The sequence below is a fragment of the Pelmatolapia mariae genome, linkage group LG16_19 (assembly GCF_036321145.2).
Source record: "Pelmatolapia mariae isolate MD_Pm_ZW linkage group LG16_19, Pm_UMD_F_2, whole genome shotgun sequence".
NCBI classification, from domain to species: domain Eukaryota; kingdom Metazoa; phylum Chordata; class Actinopteri; order Cichliformes; family Cichlidae; genus Pelmatolapia; species Pelmatolapia mariae.
Window position 1 is genome coordinate 32,733,288 of NC_086241.1, and position 21,040 is coordinate 32,754,327.

The window sequence follows — 21,040 nt, forward strand, 5'->3', positions numbered from 1 at the left end:
TAATTTATGGACAAATGTGTTAGCAAATCCTGACATTCAGAAGCTGATACAGCAAAATATGTGATCATATCAGTCACTTCCATAACTGTTGCATAAGACAACACAAAAATCAGGCCTATATTATTCTAATTTTAGCCAAATGCAATATTTTTTTAGGTAGAATATACCATGTAAATGTACATACATGCAGCAATGATTTGCAAATCTCATAAAACCATATTTGTGCACAAAAGAACAGAGAAAATATGTTGGATGTTTAATTGGAGGGGGGAAAAATCACTGTGTAGCAACCCCTCTTTGTTTAACAGCAGTCCGATTCTTGTCTCATATTAGATTGTGGCTGCTCAACAGTCCTGACTCTTCTGCTATAAAGTCATTGGAAAAGCTGAAGTATGCAGTTTAGCATCATCTTTCTGAAATATCTGAGGCCTTCAATGAAAAGTATGTGATATGGATGGGATTATATCTTTCTCTAAAACCAGTATATACCTTTTAGCATTACAGACATCCTCTAAGTTTCCAGATGGAACTGAGCAATGATAACAAGCCAGGTGGTCAGACTACTCTTTAGTGTGGAGGATGCCGGGTTCATGATTTCCAGAAACTAATTTCAAAGTTCAGTTTATCGTGGGGCAATCGTGGCTCAAGAGTTGGCAGTTCGTCTTGTAATTGTAAAGTTGCCGGTTCGAGCCCCGGCTCCGACAGTCTCGGTCATTCTGTCCTTGGGCAAGACACTTCACCCGTTGCCTACTGGTGGTGGTCAGAGGGCCCGGTGGCGCCAGTGTCCAGCAGCCTCACCTCTGTCAGTGCGCCCCAGGGCGGCTGTGGCTACAATGTAGCTTCCCATCACCAGTGTGTGAATGGGTGGATGACTGAATGTAGTGTAAAGCGCTTTGGGGTCCTTAGGGACTAAGTAAAGCGCTATACAAATACAGGCCATTTACCATTTTTTACCATTTATCTAAACACAGAAGAGTGTTCCGCTTTACCTTAGTGGATTTTCAATAAGCTTTCACCCAGGTGTTTCTGGATTATGTTCACATTTGGCTTCTTTGCATGGCAGAGCTTTAACCACCGCGACATGGCAAACTGTGTTCCTGAGTCCATGCAGTGATTAACTTAACATAATCATGCCGTCTGAGTGCTTGGAGGTCACAGGCATCCAATATTGATTTTATGGCTTGACCGTTGCGAGATTTCTCCAGATTCTCTGACTCTTTTGTACTGTACATGAGGAGGAGGAGCATCACTGTGAAACTGTTCTATAATTAATAGGCACAGTGTTTTGCAGATTGGGGAAGATCTGTCCACTGTTACTTCTGAGAAACGATGCCTCTCTAAGATGCTCCTTTTTACTCAATCATGCTACCAGCTTGTTGGCACTTACTTTACCTCGTCAATGTTTTCCTTAATTTACTCTGCTCTGCAGTAGCGTTGCTTTGCATGATCCACAGATAAAAATCATTTTTATCTTACCCTGGGTCTTGACACAGCTGTTCTGATTGGGTGCTGTAGCCCCTGGTTTTAATGACATGTGGGATGGTGTGTGGCTATTTACCACAAGAGGGACATCCACACTCCAAGCCTCAAGTGCCGGTGTCCTGCAGGTTTTAGATATCACCCTGTGTCAACACACCTGAATCAAATCATTAGTTCATTCCCAGGCCTCTGGTGAACTTCAAGACATGTTGAGGAGGTAATTTAGCCATTTGAATCGGCTGTGTTGGATCAAGGACACATCTAAAACCTGCAGGACACCGGCACTCGAGGCCTGGAGTTCCCTACCCCTGATCTAGAGGCAAGAGCAGAAAACCACTGGCTGAAACAGAGTGTTTAAAGCAGTCTGAGGCCTTTAATTTGTCTCACAAGGATTACTTGTATTTACACTGGCCTCATTATTTCAAACACCTTTAATGTGAGCATTGCATTTGTTATATATATCTTATATACTGTTTTTGAATTTAATAGTAAAAAAAGAAATCTACAGAAAAAGCCCAACCCAATAGATACTGTTTTACAAATTAGCCTCAGAGCAGTTGCGGTCCAGCAGACAGTTTTGTTCCGTGGGAGCATGTGACCTTTTCTTCAAACCCCTCGCTGCTGCAAACGCTACATACGGACACATTTGAGTCATTTTGGATTCAAGGCATATCTGCCAGTACATTTCCTCAAGTACTTCACTTTTAAAGCACCACATTTATGATACGGGAGCAGATTTCTTATACGAAGCTGCTTATAAAAAAATAGGTTTTGCTTTTGATACATTATAAAATTCAAACTAAAGCAGAATAGATGAATTCCAGTGAACAGATAAGAACTCAGTACACCCTCCTCAGCCTCAGCTCAGCAGAGCTTCACTCTTTGTGGAGGAATCTGGGTCAAACAGTCTGGATGAGTAGCAGCAGTGAGCTGAAGTGAATAGAGTACCTAAAAGGAGGGGGAGGTGTTTTAAACTGAGAGGCTGAGTGTTCATGCATGTGTGCAGGGAGGTTACGTTTTCAACTCTTTTATTTTTAATGGATTTTATTAATGATATATAGAGAGGCAAGGAAGATGGGACAGGTTGTCAGGTAGGAGTGCTGGGTCCAAAGAGACTTCTAATTGATATGGAGAGCCGATGAGCTGGAGACTCATGCTGCAGTACTGCTTACAGGTCAGGACCCGGAAACCTCAGTTATGCTGTCAAACATGGTCAGACTACCACCGCTGCTTATCGCTGACCATGTCTGTATTAATCTCCATATTCTGCATTTAAATTCTATAAATGAAAAAATCTCACTGAAAGGCAGAAACTGATTTTTATACACAAACATTTTATTCAGTTAAATAAAGCATGGATCTAATAAGAACAGAGGTGTGAAACATGGAAAAAGTGTGGCTGGTACTGAGTCCTATCAATTATCAAGACACAAAGAGAAACAAACCCAGATTTAAAACATTGTAAAGACTGCTCTGCATTTAAAAAAAAAAAAATCATAGCTTGTCTGACTTCAGCTGTTTCTTACAGCACACACTAAAAAAAAGAAAAAAAAGGGGAAAACACAACAACAAAAACCCCACACATACAGACTCTACAAGATTACTTTTCATGTCCAGTTCAGAGTGAACAGGAGAAGCTGAATGTGACAAACACAGCTGCTAAATAAATGATGGAGAAAAGTATGTATGTGTATGAGAGTGTGTGATTTTTTTTGTATTTTTTTTGGGGGGGGGGGATTTTTTTTTTTTAATTTACAAGGTGTATTCGAGCTCGTAGCGGACGTAGACATTTTTGTCATCGTTGTAGACCTGTGGGTAGTGAGCAATCAGGGCGTCCTGAGAGCCGATGTAGATGGAGTTGTAGATCTTCCAGTAGACGTCCCTCACTTTCCTGGCTGGATGGAACAGACCCTGCAGAACGCCAGACACAGTTTTTGAGTTTACGCTTTATACAAACACAATGATTCAAACTTTTAAAGTTAGGCCCGTTTTAACCCCCAGGTGACCAGAACTTAGTCAAAACTGCTTCTGACTCTTTGTCTCTGTATCTGTTTATCTCTCTCTAAAGCAGTGGTTCCCAAACTTTTTTTGCTGGGCCCCCCTTGTTGTACAACAAAAATGCTCGCGCTCGCACGAACACATCCTCCAACCACACACACCCATATTTTGCTCCATTGCGGTTTATTTCACACCTCAAACATTTAGTAAACAATTAAGCAAATACAAGTAATCTGCAAAAAACTACAGGTAGCAAGAAAGTAAACTACTAACTCTTTTACGCTGCGTCCACACCTACACGGGTATTTTTGAAAACGCAGCTGTTTCGGCCACACGTAAACGGCGTTTCGAATCACCGAGAACGGAGATTTTTATACTCCTTTTTTGCGTTTACGTGTGGACAAGGAATACAGAGTTCGTCATGCAACGTCAAAGGTCTGTGCCTTTTTTCACGTCACGCTGTGCGCCACGTTATTGTTTACATGAGATGAATTGCAAAATAGCAGATAGAGACGAAATACTGTTAATCTGACTATCTTCAGTTTTTACACGCTTACATACACACACAGTTACTGTCCCTCCATTTAGAATGGCAAAGCCGTCACGGTGTAATTATTTTACATGTAGTTGTTTTTTCCCTGTGTAATAATATTCAACATTGCTATCAATACATTTTTAAATCCCTCTGCAAAATGGGTTCATAAACATAGACAACTGTTGGATGCTGTTTGTCTGTGATTTGAACAGGGGGAACAAATCGTGGCAGGATCAGCCTGATGTTATTTTTATCCCACTGTAACTTTACTGTATAAAGAGCTAATATCTCCAAAATGTCAGGAGTAGTTAGTCATTACAACAAGTGTTTGTGAACTAAAAATCAAGAATGTGGGATACTGTTTGTCCCTGATTTGAACTATATTGAACAGCCCAGTGCTGCTCCCGACACAGGGAAAACCAATTCTGCAGGGGAGACCTACCTTGGCACTTGTGCAGGTGAAACCAAAGGGAAGACATGCTTCACCATATTTTCTAGTCTTTGGCTTAGAATGAAGTTGGTTTGGAAACATATTCAGCTATGCTTCATCTCCTGATTTGCGTTTGTGTAGGCACCCCGTGCTAGCAGTGTCCAAGCGTTGGTTTTTTGGGTTTTTTTTTTTTTCCCTTTTCATGCCGCGCCCCCCCTGCAATGGCCCTGCGCCCCCCCTAGGGGGCGGGCCCCACACTTTGGGAAGGTCTGCTCTAAAGAAAGAATTAAATATTCACTCGTGAAAAGCAGCACAGAGCGCAAAGCTGGATTTCCACTGGAACAGCTGTAAATCCCAGCACTGCTGAGGGCTTAAAGAAGCTCTAATCTTCTGTCATGCATACAAGATGCAGCTCTCATTGCTTCACACACTCTATACTGCAGGTGATGAGTAGAGTATAACCAGTAAATGATTTAGCCACATGTAGTAACACACAAAGTGTGAATTCAGATTAAGAGGTCGAGGTAAACAGCATCTACAATGTTGACAGAAGGTTCGAACCTTCTGTCAACATTGGAAAATACTTTGCATTTTGGTAGTTTGTAGAAATATGTGGAAGTGTTACTGCTGTATGAAAGCTGAATAGGTTCATGAAAAAGTCTTTATGGAGCCAAGCTTTGTGATGTTTGAGTCCTGATTAGTGCTGAGTAAAAGAAGAACACTTCTCCATGTTTCCACAGCAGAGCTCTATCAAATATCCTCCCTCTATAACTTTACTGTGTAGCTCTTAAGAGACATGTTTATATTAAAATGCAGCTGTACGAGTAACTCCATTTCTTGTCCCGGTCTGCTCTCTTGTGGTTGTAACGTGCATGTTTGAATCTGTGTGACTTTTCTGTATGAATAATCTTTTAGCTGACAGCACTAGTGTGCAGACAAAAATCCTGACACACATCTTTTTTTTTCTTTCATAATTCCAATTTCTGGTCCTGACCTGTAAGCAGTACTGCAGCATGCGGCAGGGCCCGAGAGCGACCCTCAGCCCCTCCAAAGCGCCCATCACAGCCTGGATGACGTGAGGTGACGTCTCAAATACGTTGGGCCACACGTAGTTCAACAAGTGGTTGAGGGAGTCCTCACAGCCAAAACCGTAGACACCAAGGGACATGTGCTGAACCACAGCGCTGGCTGTCTGTCTATGGACCAGGTCTCTGCAGGGGGGGGGGGGCAGAACACAGAAACACATAAGGTGCAGGATTCACTCTGATGTCTTTAACCCTAACGTGTGGGTAAAGACTTTGAAAGGATATAAATACTTCCCCTGCCACAGTTTTTATCAAAACTAATCAGTCAAATTAAATCATGCTGATACCTGTCCATGAGAGCATCCTCCAACAGCGGCGTGACGGCATAGATGTAGTCTTTGCCCATCTCTCCAATGTACTCGAACAGGAAGGAGAGGGACTTCAGTACACCGTTTTGCACGTTGAGCTCAGGCACGCGGTATTCGTTCATTAGGGCCGGCAGCACTGTGAAGGGTGAACAGGTCTCAGCAACGATGGCGATGGCCACAGTCGTGCAGACCCTGTTCTGTCGCTCCTGGACTTTAAGGTTATTGAGCAGAGTGGCCAAGACATCGTGAGGACTGCAGGGAGGAAGGTCAGAGAGAAAAACATTTTAGATCCACTTTAATGTGTACAGAAGCCGAGACAAAACGAAGATGAAACCTTACATGTATAAGGTGTGTACATGACAGAAGGTACTCACCCGATGGCTTTGGCGATATAACCAAACGTGTTGACGGTGGCTCTGCGGATGGCCTTTTTGTGTGCCTTGAGCAACTCCAGCAACTCGAAACAGATCCTCATCCACTCCCTGGCAGACACGTACTCAGCACCCCTAAAAATACACATAAAAGTTAGAAAAGGACACAATCATATCCACAAACCTTGAGGTTGAGGCTTGTCACCACTGACCTGTCAGCGATCCTGCCCACCAGGTCAATGCAGTTCTCCTGGACTTTCTCATGTCTGTTCTTCAGGATGGGAGTCAAACGAGGAAGCAGGTCTTTGATTGGTGGGGTCATCTTGTGCATGCCTAAAAATGAGGTCAGATATCAGCACGTGTCCTTTTCCACACCCTGAGATGGGACTGAGGTGCAGGTAAATTTTGTTACTTAGAACAGAACAAGAGGTAGGAAGATGTTACTGTAGCTGTTGCTACATTTTTACTACCAAACTCTCAAAGGTGCACTGATTGCTATCGAGCTTCAATGACAGTCAAACTCTGTACCAAAGCCTAGTACAGAGCCTAGGGGCTCTACGAATTATTTTTTAAATATTTTTTTATAACTCATCCACCGAGATACAAGAATTAGAAGGGTTGCGGCTTTAATTGACAGCTGCCTGCTAGGCCTTCAGCTCCGTTTCAGTTGTGGTGAGTGTTCTAATATGAATTAGCAGGTATGTGCATCTGTGTGAGACAGCTGTCCACTTTATGAATGCTGCTTGCTAGTGTTAGCTGATAGCTTAGCACTCCACCCTCTTGTGTAATGATGATCACTTTTGGCTCCAAAAGGAAGACGGAAGCAGTCAAAACTAACAACTGCGAAGTTCAGGAACCAAGATGAGACCAAATGTGAAGACGTTTATTTACATCCTATCAATAAAATACGCCTGTGATCGGTGAAGGTTACATACCAATAACGTTCACAATGGCCTTCAGCGCTCCAAGGATGCTGCCCAGCACCTCGGGGTACTCCTCTCCCAGATACTCGTACAGCACCACCCCCAAATGACCCATCAGCTTCTCCTGCAGGGACAGGGACAAGCAGAAGAGGGTCAGTGTGTGGACTCTGTTACATATTTGTCTCGGATGCTGTATAGGCTGAGTGTACCTCCTGGCACGTCTTCATGACCACGGCCGTGCGGGAGATCAGGTCAGCAGCTTGCTGACGGACCTTGGCAGACTTGTTGTTGAGACGCCATAGTACCGTACCGCAGATCTGTGGCAGGTAGGGTTTCACGCGCTTCCCAAGAGCATTCACCACTGTACCGAAACCATTCAGCATGACAGAATCCTGCAGACCAAAGAGCATGGAGTATGAAACAAAACAAGAAACAAAATATTGTGAAAAAAAAAAAAACCCCACTTCTCTATAACTCCCTCTCACCTCTGTCGTCTGCTCCTGGAAGGCATACAGAATACCGTCGATCAGCTGCTCCTCCAGCTTGTGGTCGATGTCAGCTGCGCCCAAGTTGCCCATGATTTTTTCAATGGTCTCCATCACCATCTTCCTGTACTGTTCTGCCTCGTCTTTCAGGTCATCAACGATACGTGAGATGATCTCTGCTGCTCCCACTTTGTTAGCCAACTCCACTGTGGTGTCCACCAGCTGGACAAAGAGATAATAACTTGAGACGAGTGTGCAAAGCTTCAGACAACTCTAAGGACACGGTGTGTTTAACTGCCGACTAGATTATAACCTAAATGTCTATTTGAGTTCTCTTGTGATCAGATCTGTTGGTCTATTTTGTGCACACCATTATTTTCCACTGGTAGAGTCACCAGGCAGACGACAGAGTCAGCTGAAGCAATTACAGGAAAGTCGTGATTATGAAGTTGTTAATTGGTTACAGGAAATAACCAACTCCACTTAACACAGATTACATTCCTCATCTCATATAGGGCTGCCACGATTTGTCGACTAGTCACGATTACGTCGACAATCAAAATCGTCGACGACTAATTTAATAGTCGACGCGTCGTTTGAAGCTTTGCAAGATCCCAAAAGAAGCAGGAATAAGTAGTAGTATTTAAGAGTGTAATAACGGACTGAAACAGAAGATGGCAGCACTGCATGTACAAGGATGCCAGCTGCCGTTAAACCCCGAAGAAGAAGAAGCTGTGCCCAAATTCAGGAACTGCATCCTCCAGTGCCCGCATTTGTAGGCCGATTATGTTACAGCAACACGACGAAGACTGTCCAAATTCAAAGACTCCGACAAATGCACCCGACAAATGCGCCCTTCATTTCCCCAGATTTGAAGGATGGGTCGGGTGTATACCTGCTCAGTTTCCAATAATGGCGGCAGCTAGTTAGTTTTAATATTACTCTTATTATTCTTTCTGGGTGTCAAAATAAACATTTAACATATTTTCAGGCGAGAATGTAGCTGTGTAAACTTCAAATATCTGCTCGGTTTATCAAGACACCACATATTTTCAAAAGCGTTCCAACGTTTTCAGAGACGTCTGTTACCCACCAGCTCGATAGCTAGCCGGGGTTCAAGGCTCACTAGAGCCGGTGAGAACACCGGACTCCCAGCAAATCGTTTTCAAACCCACCGCCGTCTTTTGCTACTCAGGTTAAACATGATATATAAGTCACTTAGATAACTTAAAAATGTTATTGTTTGGCTTTTTTCAGTATTTTATTTGCTCCTGAGTAAATTGGTTTGGCTGAGATTAAAGTTATAGTTTTTACACAGCTGAATAAACGTCAAGCAGACAACTTCTGATTATCAGAAGTGTGAGATGCTCGAGAATATACTCCGGTGTCCTGTTATATTTTAGATAGCAAGCAGCAGATGGCTGAGTTTATTAAACTTCACCGAAACAATCTGCAAATTTCATTAAAATTTAATAAACTATCATCTTGTCTTTATTTTTAGTTAGCACATACCTTAAAAACTTAAAGCTGTAAGCTAATGATAGTTATATAAGAGCAGATGCGTGCTGGTGCAATAAGCTGTACGTGTTACGTCCAATGGATGCATGATCTGATTAGTCGACTAATCGCAAAAATAATCAGTGACTAGGCGACTATCAAAATAATCGTTTGTGGCAGCCCTAATCTCATACATCCAAAACACAAAACAAAAACAAACAACAAAAAACCCACAAACGGGCTAAGATCAGCAGTTTTAGGAAAAAGAGCCAACCACACATTTCCTTTTCTAAGCTATTTTGACAATATTAGATTTTCAAATATATTTTAAGCTAAAGAATATGTTTCGCGAACCTGTCTGTAGTTGCGTCTGTCTAGAGCCATCCTGTGCTGCCAGAAATGCTTGAAGAAGGGGGGCAGGATTTCAGTCTTGATGTAGTTGGCCTCGACACCATCTGTGCCACAGCACTGCTTCACTACCTATGAGGCAAGACATAAGGAAAACTGATGAGTTTCTTGTGACATCCAGAAAGATACGTTAATGTAACCAATGGGTGCAGAAAGACAGCAGAGGGGACATGCTAGCAGCTGCTCTGGCAATCCTGGTGCTCATGTAGCAAACAACGTTCATCACCTATGTGGCTGAAGAGGTGAGAACGAGTTACAGGAAGTTAGTTGACAGCTTGGAGGTGCTTCCTCACAGACAGTCTCCTTACCTTGAGCACAATCTTTTTCATCTCCTCATCAGGGGACTGAAACTCTCTGATGAGGATCAGCATCACCTCTCTGGTGTAGTAGTTTGCATACTCAGCATCCATCAGTGGGATGAGGTAACCAATAGCTTTGAGGAAAGCAGCCAGACCCTGGTGACCAAAGGGGATAACGTAAGACACAATCGCAGACATGTTTCACATATTTTCCCTTTACAATAGCTGGTAATGTCCGACGCTCCCAGCAGCATATTAATGGTCTCTCAGACCTCTGCTGACAGCAGCAGCTCCTTTGAGGAGACTCTATAGCAAGCAAATATTCACACTGCAGCCACAGGCAGGCTAGGTGCTGGGTGTTGATCTTGCACTCAATGCTGTGAATGCTTTTTCCAAATTTCCTGCTCACCTTTCCTCTGTGTTGCCTGATGCCTTTCCACAGTGGCTTCAGCACCGAGTCAAAGGACTCGATACCGTATGGTGTGGCAGCTTCAGCCAGGGCAGCTATAGCCAGGGCACTGATGGTCCTCACCTTCTGCTGCTCGTCCACAAGCCCTGCAGAATCGAATAGTCGATGGTCAGAGCTCCAATGCATTTTAACAACAACAATGAAACACGTGTACTCAAAACAAAACATCTCATGTGAATGAAAAATGGGGCACATTAGCAGTTACGCATTTACTAGTTAGAATAGTTAAAGGTGTACACCTGCATTCACAAACTGAGAACTTACTCATCCACATAATAAGCCTGTGGATGCCAGTGCTTTGAACTCTGTACTATTTAACAGAGAAAGGTGCTACGAACAGTTTAAGTTCACTTACCATGTTCAATAATCTCAACCAAACTGCGAAGGTGAGGCAGAATGGCGCAGCCCATGAGGATGGCAATTTGCTGCACAATCTTGATGCCTGTGTGCCGAGCCTGCCAGGACTTCTTGCTTTTACACACAGCTTTCAGGAAAGGGAGGAGAGAGGGGATCCCGAGGGCGGAGGCTACAACAGCAAAGGCTCGGGCGGTGGTGTTTCTGACATACTCGTCCATGTTGTCAATATCAGGTCGCATCGTGGAGATCATAGTAGCTAAACCAGCAGCCTGAGACACACAGAGGAAAGACGGCAAGCTTTCAATCATTTAACCTCACAAACATGTCTCGAGCCAAGTTTAAATGCTGCTACAGATCAGAGATATGCTGAGCAGACATGGTGACAGAACAGAAACAGCTAATGATGGCGGATTGTAACCAGCGGGTGCAGGTTGAGAACAGACGAGGCATAAAAGTCACGTCTGCTAGCTCTCATGCTGGTATTAATCTAGCGAACGACTAGCCCTGATCTGACCACGGACTGGCTGAACAGGCGAGAATGGTTCGCACAAACCACAGTCCATATAGTTTATGGGATAAAAAGACAAAGAATAAGGTGCTCCATGTTACCTTTGCCAAGTTAGAGATGATCTCTCTGCCTTCCACTCTGGCATAATAGTCTTCATCGATGAGCAGCGGCTCAATAACCACCAGGATCTGCATGCAGAAAAAGGACATTTAGATTGTCAAAGACACTGAGAAACCACTGACCATTTAAACTGAGCTGTCACAGATGATCGTTTACATTGAGCCCACCTTGTGAACATATGGTCGGACCAGGTCATCCAGTTTGTAGAGAATGCGGTCAATGACTTTAACCAAAAGATGGCGCTCCTGATCCTCCAGGGTGGGGGACATGAGCAGGGGCAGGATCTGGTTGAACAGGGGACCTGCTCCGAATTCGCGAGCCTTATCTGTGATCTGACGCAGAGCAGCCTAAAAGGAAAGAGAAGGTCAGCCAGTCAAATAATGGTCAAATTCTGAAGTATATTTGGCAAATCTGTTACTAAACAACACAGGAGAGACTTCATACTCAAAGAAACCTGAAACAAAACCTGTATGAGAACTCTACAAAGATGGTGACAGACTTATAACTTGCTGACAGGAAAAGCTTTTTAAAATATTATTTTGGGGCAAAGTCAGCAAAACTTTTTTAAAAGTCGGATTTGGAGCTGGGTTTTTTTTCCTCTGTGAACAGTGATTAAAACTCCAGAGGAACCTGGTACTTGTCATGGTAAGATGAGACCGGGTGGTTTCTGTGTGCAGCTCACAGCAGAGCATGAAGGTCTACACTGTGACCTCTGCTGTAAGCAGCAGCTCCTCAGAGAGAACGTTGTGTAGCGAGCAAATATTCACCCTGTAGCCACAAAACCTCAGTGCTGGGTGTTGATCTTGTAACTGGAAACTTTAATGCTGTTCCAAAGCTCAAGTTTGATTAATCATTCTTGCTTGTGGCCAAAGTATTAAAAACCAACCTTTCTCATGGGAGGAGTTCCATTTTTAATCTTCAGCAGCAACTTCATAATCTTCCTTTCTTTCTGTTCTTCGGGGCTCAGAGTGGACTCATCCACCTCCACCTAGAACCAAGGCAAAAACCATGAACCTCAGACACAAAAAACACCTGGCTCACACTGACTGTGCCATTATTTTATCCCTGCTGATGCTCACCAGCAGTTTGTCAAAGTACTGGATGTCATCAGGTTTGAGGAAAGGGAGATTTCCTGAGGGCTGGTCGTTCATCTGTTTTGTGGTGCGATCCTCTGCCTGCATATGGAAGCCCGTCATGCCTCCAATAGGTGTGGGCGTGGCTGCCAGCTTACGGGCCGGGGTACGGATAGGCACGTAGCCTGCAGGAGGAGGCAACACCTGTGAAGAAAAACACCTGTCAGCACTGCAGTCTAATAAATGACCTTCACTAATGCTTGTTCCTGGAAAATGAAATGCATCAAATAGACGTGGACCTTGTATCCCTCTGGGAACATGGCATCCAGCTCCTCGTCTGTTAGAGGTCGGTTCCTCTCATCAATTTCTCTCTCCCACCTCCATGCCTGCAGCTGCTCTGGAGTCATGTGTGCTGAAGAAAACGGGAGATTAATTGTTTATAATCAAGTAGAAGAAAGATTAATAATAATAATAATAATAATAATAATATTAATAAAATTAATAAAAACAAAGAGTAAGGCTGTTTACCTGTAGTTGGGGTTTGCAATTCCATAGCTGGTGTGCCTATGGGAGTTTTTCCTGGGGTAAAAAGTGGTGTTGAGGAGCCCATCTGGCTGGCAGGGGTTTCATCCCACCGAGACTTCCTCTTACTGGCTCCTGGAGTCGGAGTTTCGCCCACTGACTCTTCTCCTCTATCTGTTCTTGGGGTCTCAGCCCAGCCGCTCCCATGTCCTGGGGTCTCCCTCTCAGTCTTTGGAGTCTCGTCCCAGCGATTTTTGCGAACGCTTCCTGTGGCTCCCCCGTGACCAGGTGTGGCATGGCCAGGCGTGTCTCTCCCTGGTGTGGCAGCACCGGCAGGTGTGTGGCTAGGAGTCGGGTCCCACATTCGGGAACTGGGAGTGGCCCCTGGGGTTTCACTGCCTTTAGGGCGGCCGGGGGTTTCATCCCATCGGCTGTTTGAAGGTGTGTGTGCAGGGGTATGTCCAGGAGTCTGCAAGGGACCAGAAACATCAGTGAGAAAACTGATATGGAAGACAGATTTATGTTTTATTACTGGGTGATATTTTTTAAGCTTACTTCAGCACTGGCATCAGCTTGGTCCCAGCTGGACATCTTTTTGGGTGTAGCATTGGAGGGGGTTTGGTCAGCTGTCTGGTCCCAGCGACGCTTACGTTTAGGGACAGCTTGGGCAGCAGCAGACCCATTGACAGCTTTCAGGTCCCCTGATTTGGCCTTCTCTGCCAGCTGCTGACGAATCTCTCTCTACATGAACAGACGCACAAATGTCAGGATAAATACAGAGTTCATGGCAATGAAAGACTGTGTAAAGATATATGGTGACTGTGTCTGTTCATTTTATCTAAACAGAGACAGGTCGACAGTTCAGCCAAGGGCATAAAGGCTTAAAGAACTCATTTGAAAATGATGAAATTTCTATGAATCCTGTTACAGCCTCACACCTATGGATTATTTCATACAGATGACAGCAAGTCTCAAAAAGCTTGTGGTGTTGTTTGCATGTGCACATGTGTGTGGATATGAATGGCACACACTTTGTTAAAATTAATGATGAAATAATTTAATTTAAATGTTTCTCCGCTGAAAATATTTTATTTGTCAATTACTTTATGACTAATAACGTGGCGACATAAGCACGTTCTCCAACAGGGAGTCTCACATTCTGTGGATTAACTTTGGATTCACTGAACTTCAGCTGGTAACAGTAGTCCTTGTTCTGCAGCCGTACTGAGTTTGAGGGTAGCAGTAAATGAAGTCCTCCATCTGTTGCAGGTTGCAGTTATAGCCCCTTTTCCATTAGTTCCTACTCGGATCGACTCGTCATAGTTTGCCACAGTTTTCAATTAAACCTTAGTGCCTGGTACCATTTTTTAGTACCTGCTTGGCAGGGTGTCCAAGTGATCTGAGCAGGTATTAAAATGTGGTGCCGTCACGCTGCAGTGGCATCACTCGATGAGTTATGAGTGTCTCCTTTACAAAAACTTGCCATTTTTGAAATCCAGGAACGAGGGAATCGGCTGCAGAGAAACAACACCGCGGTCCCTGATGATGAGTCTGATGAAAAGCCACAGACCGAGCAGCAGGTATGCCGTCGTCTTGACGTCCACCTTTGTTGTGGTGTTCATTTCGCATACAAATGACATCAACGTACAGCCACGATGCTATAACAACCCCACACACATTACGTGGTACTCGATTATACTGAAAAACGAGTCGAGCCGATCAGATCAGAGTAGGCATTAATGGAAGAAGCGCTTCAAGAGAAGAAAAGGGACCACTGCAAGTGCAGTTTACAACAGTGGAGAGGAGTCCTCACTATACCAGATCATCTTTGTGGCAGTGATCTGATATTTCTACAGACACTGTGTTGGTTTGCCAACCATATAAACACATCAAGCAGGAAAGAAGGATTTACAAGGAGTGTTTATTTTTCCAGGTTCAGTTTTGGTTTGCGGTTTCTCATTTAGGTTTAAATTAGCCTTAAAAGACTGTCATCTGACCGTTTCTGATATCTGATGATAATGTGTAGATAAACAGCATCTTACCTCCTCTTTGGACAGGTTCTGCTCCAACATGACGTCCACATACGACCTAACCTGCAGCTTGGGATCCGGTGTTTTGCCCCCTGCGCGAAAGAGCATGAACAAGAACATAGGATACTCATCAGCGTGCGCTCCACAAACCCGAGTTATTCCAAACACAGCAAGCACAAACACAGCCAGCTAACCCTGACTCTTGTTACCAACAGTTTAACTTATGTTCCTGCTCTGATAAACAGCTGACTGACAGTCCTAATAAATTACATACAAATGTACATTTGGCTTTCTTACATACAGTCATAGCATTCTAATGAAAAACAAGAAGATACATAAAGATACAGAAAGAAGAGCTGAGGTTGTGGTGTTTTCTTTAAGTGGATTAAGAAGTATAGCCATCACTGATGCAGGGGTCCTGGGCTGTGCTCTTCAGAATACGTACACTTTCAGTGCCAAGGGTCCATCTGCAGTCAGACTTCAACCGGCAGAAAAGAAGCCTAGAAAATTTCTCTTTACCATTAGTAACACTTTGGAAAAGGGTTTGAACTCACACACAACAGTATACCATTGTGATGCATTGATTTAAGGCAAAAAATAAAGCATCTTCTTGGGGTATTAGCACAATCTAGAAAAAAATCCCATGATATTTTGGTCCAGTTTCCCAGGTATTTACAGTAGCAGATAAATATGAAGTCAAGACTTTGAGGCTATGCCTAAGAAGGACATTAGCACAATAAAATCAAATGTGAGTGTTTGCATTCAAAACTAGAAAAAATATTGATAATACCAGAGTCACATGGACTCATTTAAACATCATACATCAAGATCTTGACTTCCTTTTTGGGACAGAGGTAAATTTATGTAATCAAATATTTGGGCAGTCTGCTTCCATTATGGGAATATTTTATGTCAACTTGTTGGAATCCGATAAGCCAAATTCAAAAGAGGCTGCTGGGAGGGCTGAGGTTTGTTGTAGCTGGGTTGCATCTGATTCCCCTCACAGCCTCCCACCAAAACAAGCAGCCAATGGACCCTGACCAAACTGACAAGTGCACCGTTCTCAGTGTTCCCCATAACCTACACAGGATGAGTTGCTGCACCCTTAACAGAGTGCAGTACAGGACTGGCAAAGCAGTACTGCTGTAGGAGAGAAATTAAGGACAGTTAGTATGGGCCTGTGGTATTTTGGTACACAATTTTCTTGATAACATATTTCTATTTTACAGAGAGAGTTGTAAAATAAAACTCTACTGAAACAACAACTTTGTACAAAGAGCTCTCTCTACATGCAGGTTGAATATACCTAGACCAAACCTGAGACATTCAGGCCATTTAAGCTCACAGTGTCAGGGGAAGTGAAGATGCAATAAATATGGAAGGAGGTAAGATAGCTGGCTCACAGCTACAGTTTCTGATTTTTAGTCCGAGCACTAGTCGTCATGATAAGCTACACAGACTCAGCCTAAAAGATGAGGAAAATGTGTAGGAAAGTTGGCCACATTGGAAAGAATAACTTGTCATTAGGGCTGTACCCGAATATTCCACTATTTGGAAATGTATGAACTGTGTGTGTATTCAGTTTACCAACATGGAATTATAAGAATGTGACAATAATCTACACAGCAACAATGATCATCTCACCTCACTGTTATAAATAAGCAACTTTTTAGCCCTGCCACAACATACAGAAAGTCAATGGACAGTACTGCTCTATGACAAAGCACCTTGCTGTCCTGTGGTAGCTGCACCCACGGGGCCTAAACTTCTGACTTTATTACAATGACCCTTTTACATACTGCCACAATCCCAGCACAGCCATTATCCTTACATGCATGTGGTGATTTTGTCTGACTTTGCCACAGTAATAAAAATACTGGCAGCTTCCAGTGCTACCTCTCATCCACCTAGTAGATGCACCTTTGGTATAAATGTACAAATTCCATGTCACCTCATTCTCAGGCTATTGCAATCAGAAACTTCGTGGTGCCCACGCTGCCCGCCCACCCACCCAGTAGGGTGACAACAATACCCCATGAGTCTTTTACAGCAGAAGGGTACAATAAGCTGATTCTCCATGCTTCCTTCCTCAAGACAATCACTGGATGTTTATTATATGGGGAAAACTGTACCATCTCAGCTCATCTACCTGACATCCCTCTCACTCACAGCAGTGATGATCATGCTTAGCCCTACTTAACCATTTCAAATTCATACCACTTAACATTTTTAGCCTCCTGGCGTCCACATATGTGGACATCACATTTTGGGTTGTCTAGACCAAAATACTAAATTTTGCTCTACAAGGGCCTGATATCCACTTACGAGGACGTTATACTGCCACTGTTCTATCGAAATTTAAAGCCAATGTGCTCATATATGGATCTAATTTTTTTCAGAAACAAAAATCAGGTAAAAAAATTTTTAAAAAGTCCATGTTATTCTTTGTTTTTACATTTGTCAGGTCCCAATCAGCCCAAACAGCAAAGAGAAATTAAAAATGCATGCCATGAAAGAGTTCGGGTCTTAGGAGTATAAATATGAACGTTCTTGTTGTACTACGCTTCACTTAAATTTCTGACCGATCATGTTTAACATCACACTCACAAAATCTGAAAAACACAAAGTTTGATCAACTCTGAATTGCTGTAGCTCAAAAATATGATATTCGGGACAGCCCTACTTGTTAGGCAGCGCTTTACGCTGAGGCCCAAGACAATTTGCAGTTTGACAAGTCATGTTACCGCATCCAGATAATAAATCTCTCAAGTTTCTCTGTTAACTCTTAAAGAAAATAAAATTATGCTTCTGGTTCAACTACCACCAGAGCATATTAATGATATTCCTCTTATATATTTTATATTCACCTATAAAGCTGTGCCCAGTGTGGTAAAGCACAGGACGTGGGCAGCTAAATGAGCTAACCTTCATCCTCAACTTCTGTGACAAGCGGACACTGCACTTTCCCATCATAAATCACATTGGGTTGTTAACCCTTCGACTCACACACAACCCATCTGCGACCCATGTTTGTTAGGCAAAAAACACCTAACCACCTCTCCCCCTGAAAAGCATGGTAACCCTATAATACCTTTAATGCATGCACCAAATTAAAATCCCAACAACACTGTCCCAAACTGCAATTATGGAAATGAATTGTGAGCCCACACTGACATTTGTTGGAAACAGTTGGAAAATTTATAGTGGGAGAAAAACAGCGACACAAAATGTACATGGAGGAAAGGATTGACCACAGGGAAGGCATTGAGTCTGGGAGGCAAGCTATTGCATTGTGGTCGAAGGGTTGAACAGTAAAAACTATTGGTGCAGAAAACAGAAAAAAAAAGAAAACAAAAAGAAAAAAGGGGGAGGAGGCAAGGAACTTGGGAAGATGTAAAAAGGTCACAAAAGAACAAAATTTACCATCTGCAAAGGGGTCGAGACGCTCAGGAGAGATGATCATCTGTCTGCGCCGAGCCTTGTATTCATCCTCCCGCTCTGCAATCTTCTGTGGACGATGCTCTGCAAATGGGTCGTACTGCAAAGATTAAGCACAAAACATGCGATGATTAGTAAAATAGGATTTTGTACAAGCCTTGTCATTTAAAAAATTAGATCCCGTTTTAACTGGAATTTAGCCCAAACAGTGAATGAACATACCTGTTCATCTGACTGAGGAATGGCATTAAGTATTGCCACCGGCGCGTGGTACCCTGGCTTCTTTTGTCCCAACAAGCTTGTTGACGTATCATCTTCATCGTCCTGAGGTAAAAAAGAGAATAAATGAGTCTATTCAAATCTTGCCAAACTGGCAAGGTTCTCCTAGCTCAAATCCCCAAAGCAAGCAGAGGGGAGCAGTCAAGCTCCTTACAACACTGACAAAGGACAACCTGTGGCTCACAAAACAGCATTCTTGGAAGAAGCTACTTTGTTTGATTTGGAAAAGGAAAAAAAAAATCAAATACTTGCCTCCTCTTGCTCATTGGCAGCAATGGAAGTAACGTATCCTGCAAAGCGACTGTCGCTGCCTTCATAGATCTCTGGGTCAAAAACGCCAGTGGAGATCAGGCCCACTCCCTGCTCTCCATCCTCCAGCAGGGAGGCCTTCATCCCCTGGATCTCCAGGATCTGGGCCTCGATATCTGTAGGGGCACAAGGAAACATGGTGAAAAACTACCTGTGTAGGTAAGCATGGATGACTGACATACACCCCGATATCAGCAGTGGTGAATGGAATCTATAAATATTATATTTACTGAAATTTATCTGAGGCATGACTTCAGTTTGTGCTGGATAAGGATGTAAAACCAGTGTGATAGAGCGTACTGTAAAATTTGATAACATGCCCATATATTTTTCCTTTTTTTTTTTAAATTTAGTTCATCCCTTGGCACAGGGAAACAAAGGAATGCTTCATAAAAGGAAAAAAGAAGAAAAGCCTTTAGCTCTTCATCGTGGAATTTTTGTACATTTAATTAGGAGGATCTTCAGTGTTTCTTAGCAAGGAGAAAAAACAGATGGGGTATTGTACTTGCAAACGATGCTCTCAAAGAGATTTAGTCGTTAAAAAATGCTTTAACCCCACACAGAGAATTGGACTGACTGGCAAAGACTAGCAAACGGGCCTTTATTTGCGCTTTCACACCTTAAATCAAGCTCAAATACTTCCTTACACTCTGCCTGTTAATATCAGCGTATGTGACTGTAGTTTTTGATGTAAACATGATCTGTGGTACCAAGACATTGGAACAGTCCCGCACTACAATTAAGTTTGGCTCACTCTGTTTATTTACTTTACTGTGATGTTGCTTTAATCTTATGTATTTATTTTATTCTATTTTGCAGTACAGGGCTTTATGAATGCAAGCCTGTGAAAAGCGCTTTAAATATAAACGTTACTGACATCATAATTTCTGCTTTCACAAACAAAAACTGGGTCACGTAACTCTCAAAGTCATGTCCAAACAGTGCATTAGAATATTTTACAGAAAAGGGTTAACTATTACCAATACTTGCTACAGAAAACGCCCTCGGTCATTTCCTTCAATATTCCTGCTAAACACTGATTATGAAGCTAATATCAGAGTCTGCTGCCGAACAACAATTGCTGTAGGCATGGTAAACGCTTGTTAGAGGTTGCTAATGCTAACTCGGTTAGCCACGAGAATTACTGAGACGTTAAAGAATTACCATCACCTTGGATTACACAGTAACAACAACAAGTAATACTAGCTTAAAGGCGTATCTGACCAAGACAAAAAGCCCAAATGGCGCCTACTATTGCATGCAAGTGTGCAATAAGCTGAGAAAAATAGTCCACTCCAGCTAACAAGAAAGCTAAGCACTAACCACCAGCGCCATTATCTAAAGCTCCGCGTTGCGTCGTATGAGGCCTGGTGCCTATCGCCTTTTTCGCAAATAAACAGGAGCATTACCGTCAACAGAAATACCAGAAAATTCACCGCAATATTTACTGACACCATAAAGCAAAATACATGGTAAAACAGAACATATTTATGGAGGTTTTAGCAGTAATTTACCTTCGTGCGTTTTGGCGATCTTCGCCATTTTGGTGGCGGTTGTTCGAGACTGAAACCGGATGTGACTTAATTCAGAGTTCCGTGTCGTTCCAGCTGTTCTCAGACCAGTTTCCAATCGCTCAGTAGTTGCTAGTAGTAGCATTAGTATTAGACGTAGTATATTGACATACTTATAAAAGTTGTAGATACAGTGAAGCAATTAGTATGTAACTTTCCGTCCATGTATGATGTATGACTCTGGAATTCCCTACCTCCTGATTTAAGAAATATCTCTTCCTTCTCTCTCTTTAAGTCCCAACTCAAAACTCACTTGTTCAAAATAGCTTATCCCACATAACCTCTCCACTCTGCTCTTTTAAATTTGTTTATGTCTTATGCTTTTATGATTGTGTAAATTGCTTGCTTTTATGTTGCTTTTTATTCTAATGTGTACAGTGACCTTGAGTGTTTTGAAAAGCGCTTTCAAATAAAATGTATTATTATTATTATGTATAATGTCCACTAGCCTAAAAAGAAAAACATTTTAAAAACCCCATTAAAAATCTTAATTGACGCAGCCCTCCAATTGTCCTTTCTCATCTTATTCAGATTTCCCAGGTGTTT

At 42.8% G+C, this 21,040-nt stretch overlaps 1 protein-coding gene across 5 annotated transcripts; it reads right to left on the reverse strand.

Moving 5' to 3' along the window:
• Positions 1–2,793: 2,793 nt before the first annotated feature.
• On the reverse strand, positions 2,794–20,525 carry sf3b1 (splicing factor 3b, subunit 1). Of its 5 annotated transcripts, XM_063500088.1 has the most exons (24): positions 20,438–20,525; positions 18,867–19,039; positions 18,558–18,659; positions 18,321–18,435; positions 14,910–14,989; positions 13,423–13,608; positions 12,874–13,336; positions 12,645–12,757; positions 12,352–12,549; positions 12,159–12,260; positions 11,440–11,619; positions 11,254–11,340; positions 10,643–10,913; positions 10,228–10,373; positions 9,828–9,974; positions 9,466–9,591; positions 7,615–7,836; positions 7,339–7,521; positions 7,142–7,253; positions 6,419–6,539; positions 6,210–6,341; positions 5,815–6,087; positions 5,437–5,653; positions 2,794–3,390 (listed from the first exon to the last, which is right to left on the reverse strand). In XM_063500088.1, the coding sequence occupies exons 1-24, from the start codon at positions 20,463–20,465 to the stop codon at positions 3,232–3,234; spliced, it is 3,936 nt and encodes a 1,311-aa protein (XP_063356158.1). In that variant the 5' UTR covers positions 20,466–20,525; the 3' UTR covers positions 2,794–3,231. The 5 variants fall into 5 exon arrangements, 3 of the variants coding, with proteins under 3 accessions (XP_063356158.1, XP_063356159.1, XP_063356160.1); XM_063500089.1 differs by lacking the exons at positions 18,321–18,435; positions 18,558–18,659; positions 18,867–19,039; positions 20,438–20,525 and adding an exon at positions 15,343–16,886; XR_010096635.1 differs by lacking the exons at positions 2,794–3,390; positions 5,437–5,653; positions 5,815–6,087; ... (13 more) ...; positions 12,645–12,757; positions 12,874–13,336 and having other exon boundaries at positions 13,569–13,608; positions 14,910–15,397.
• Between the last annotated feature and the right edge of the window lie 515 nt (positions 20,526–21,040).

Excerpts from the sequence above, each read along its gene's own strand:
- sf3b1 (XM_063500088.1), bottom strand. The coding sequence starts at position 20,465 with ATGGCGAAGATCGCCAAAACGCACGAAG. Across the intron at positions 9,975-10,227 it reads TCAGGCAACACAGAGGAAAG|GGTCTGGCTGCTTTCCTCAA; the intron begins GTGAGCAGGAAA and ends TTTGGTCACCAG. Across the intron at positions 9,592-9,827 it reads TGAAAAAGATTGTGCTCAAG|GTAGTGAAGCAGTGCTGTGG; the intron begins GTAAGGAGACTG and ends CTTGCCTCATAG.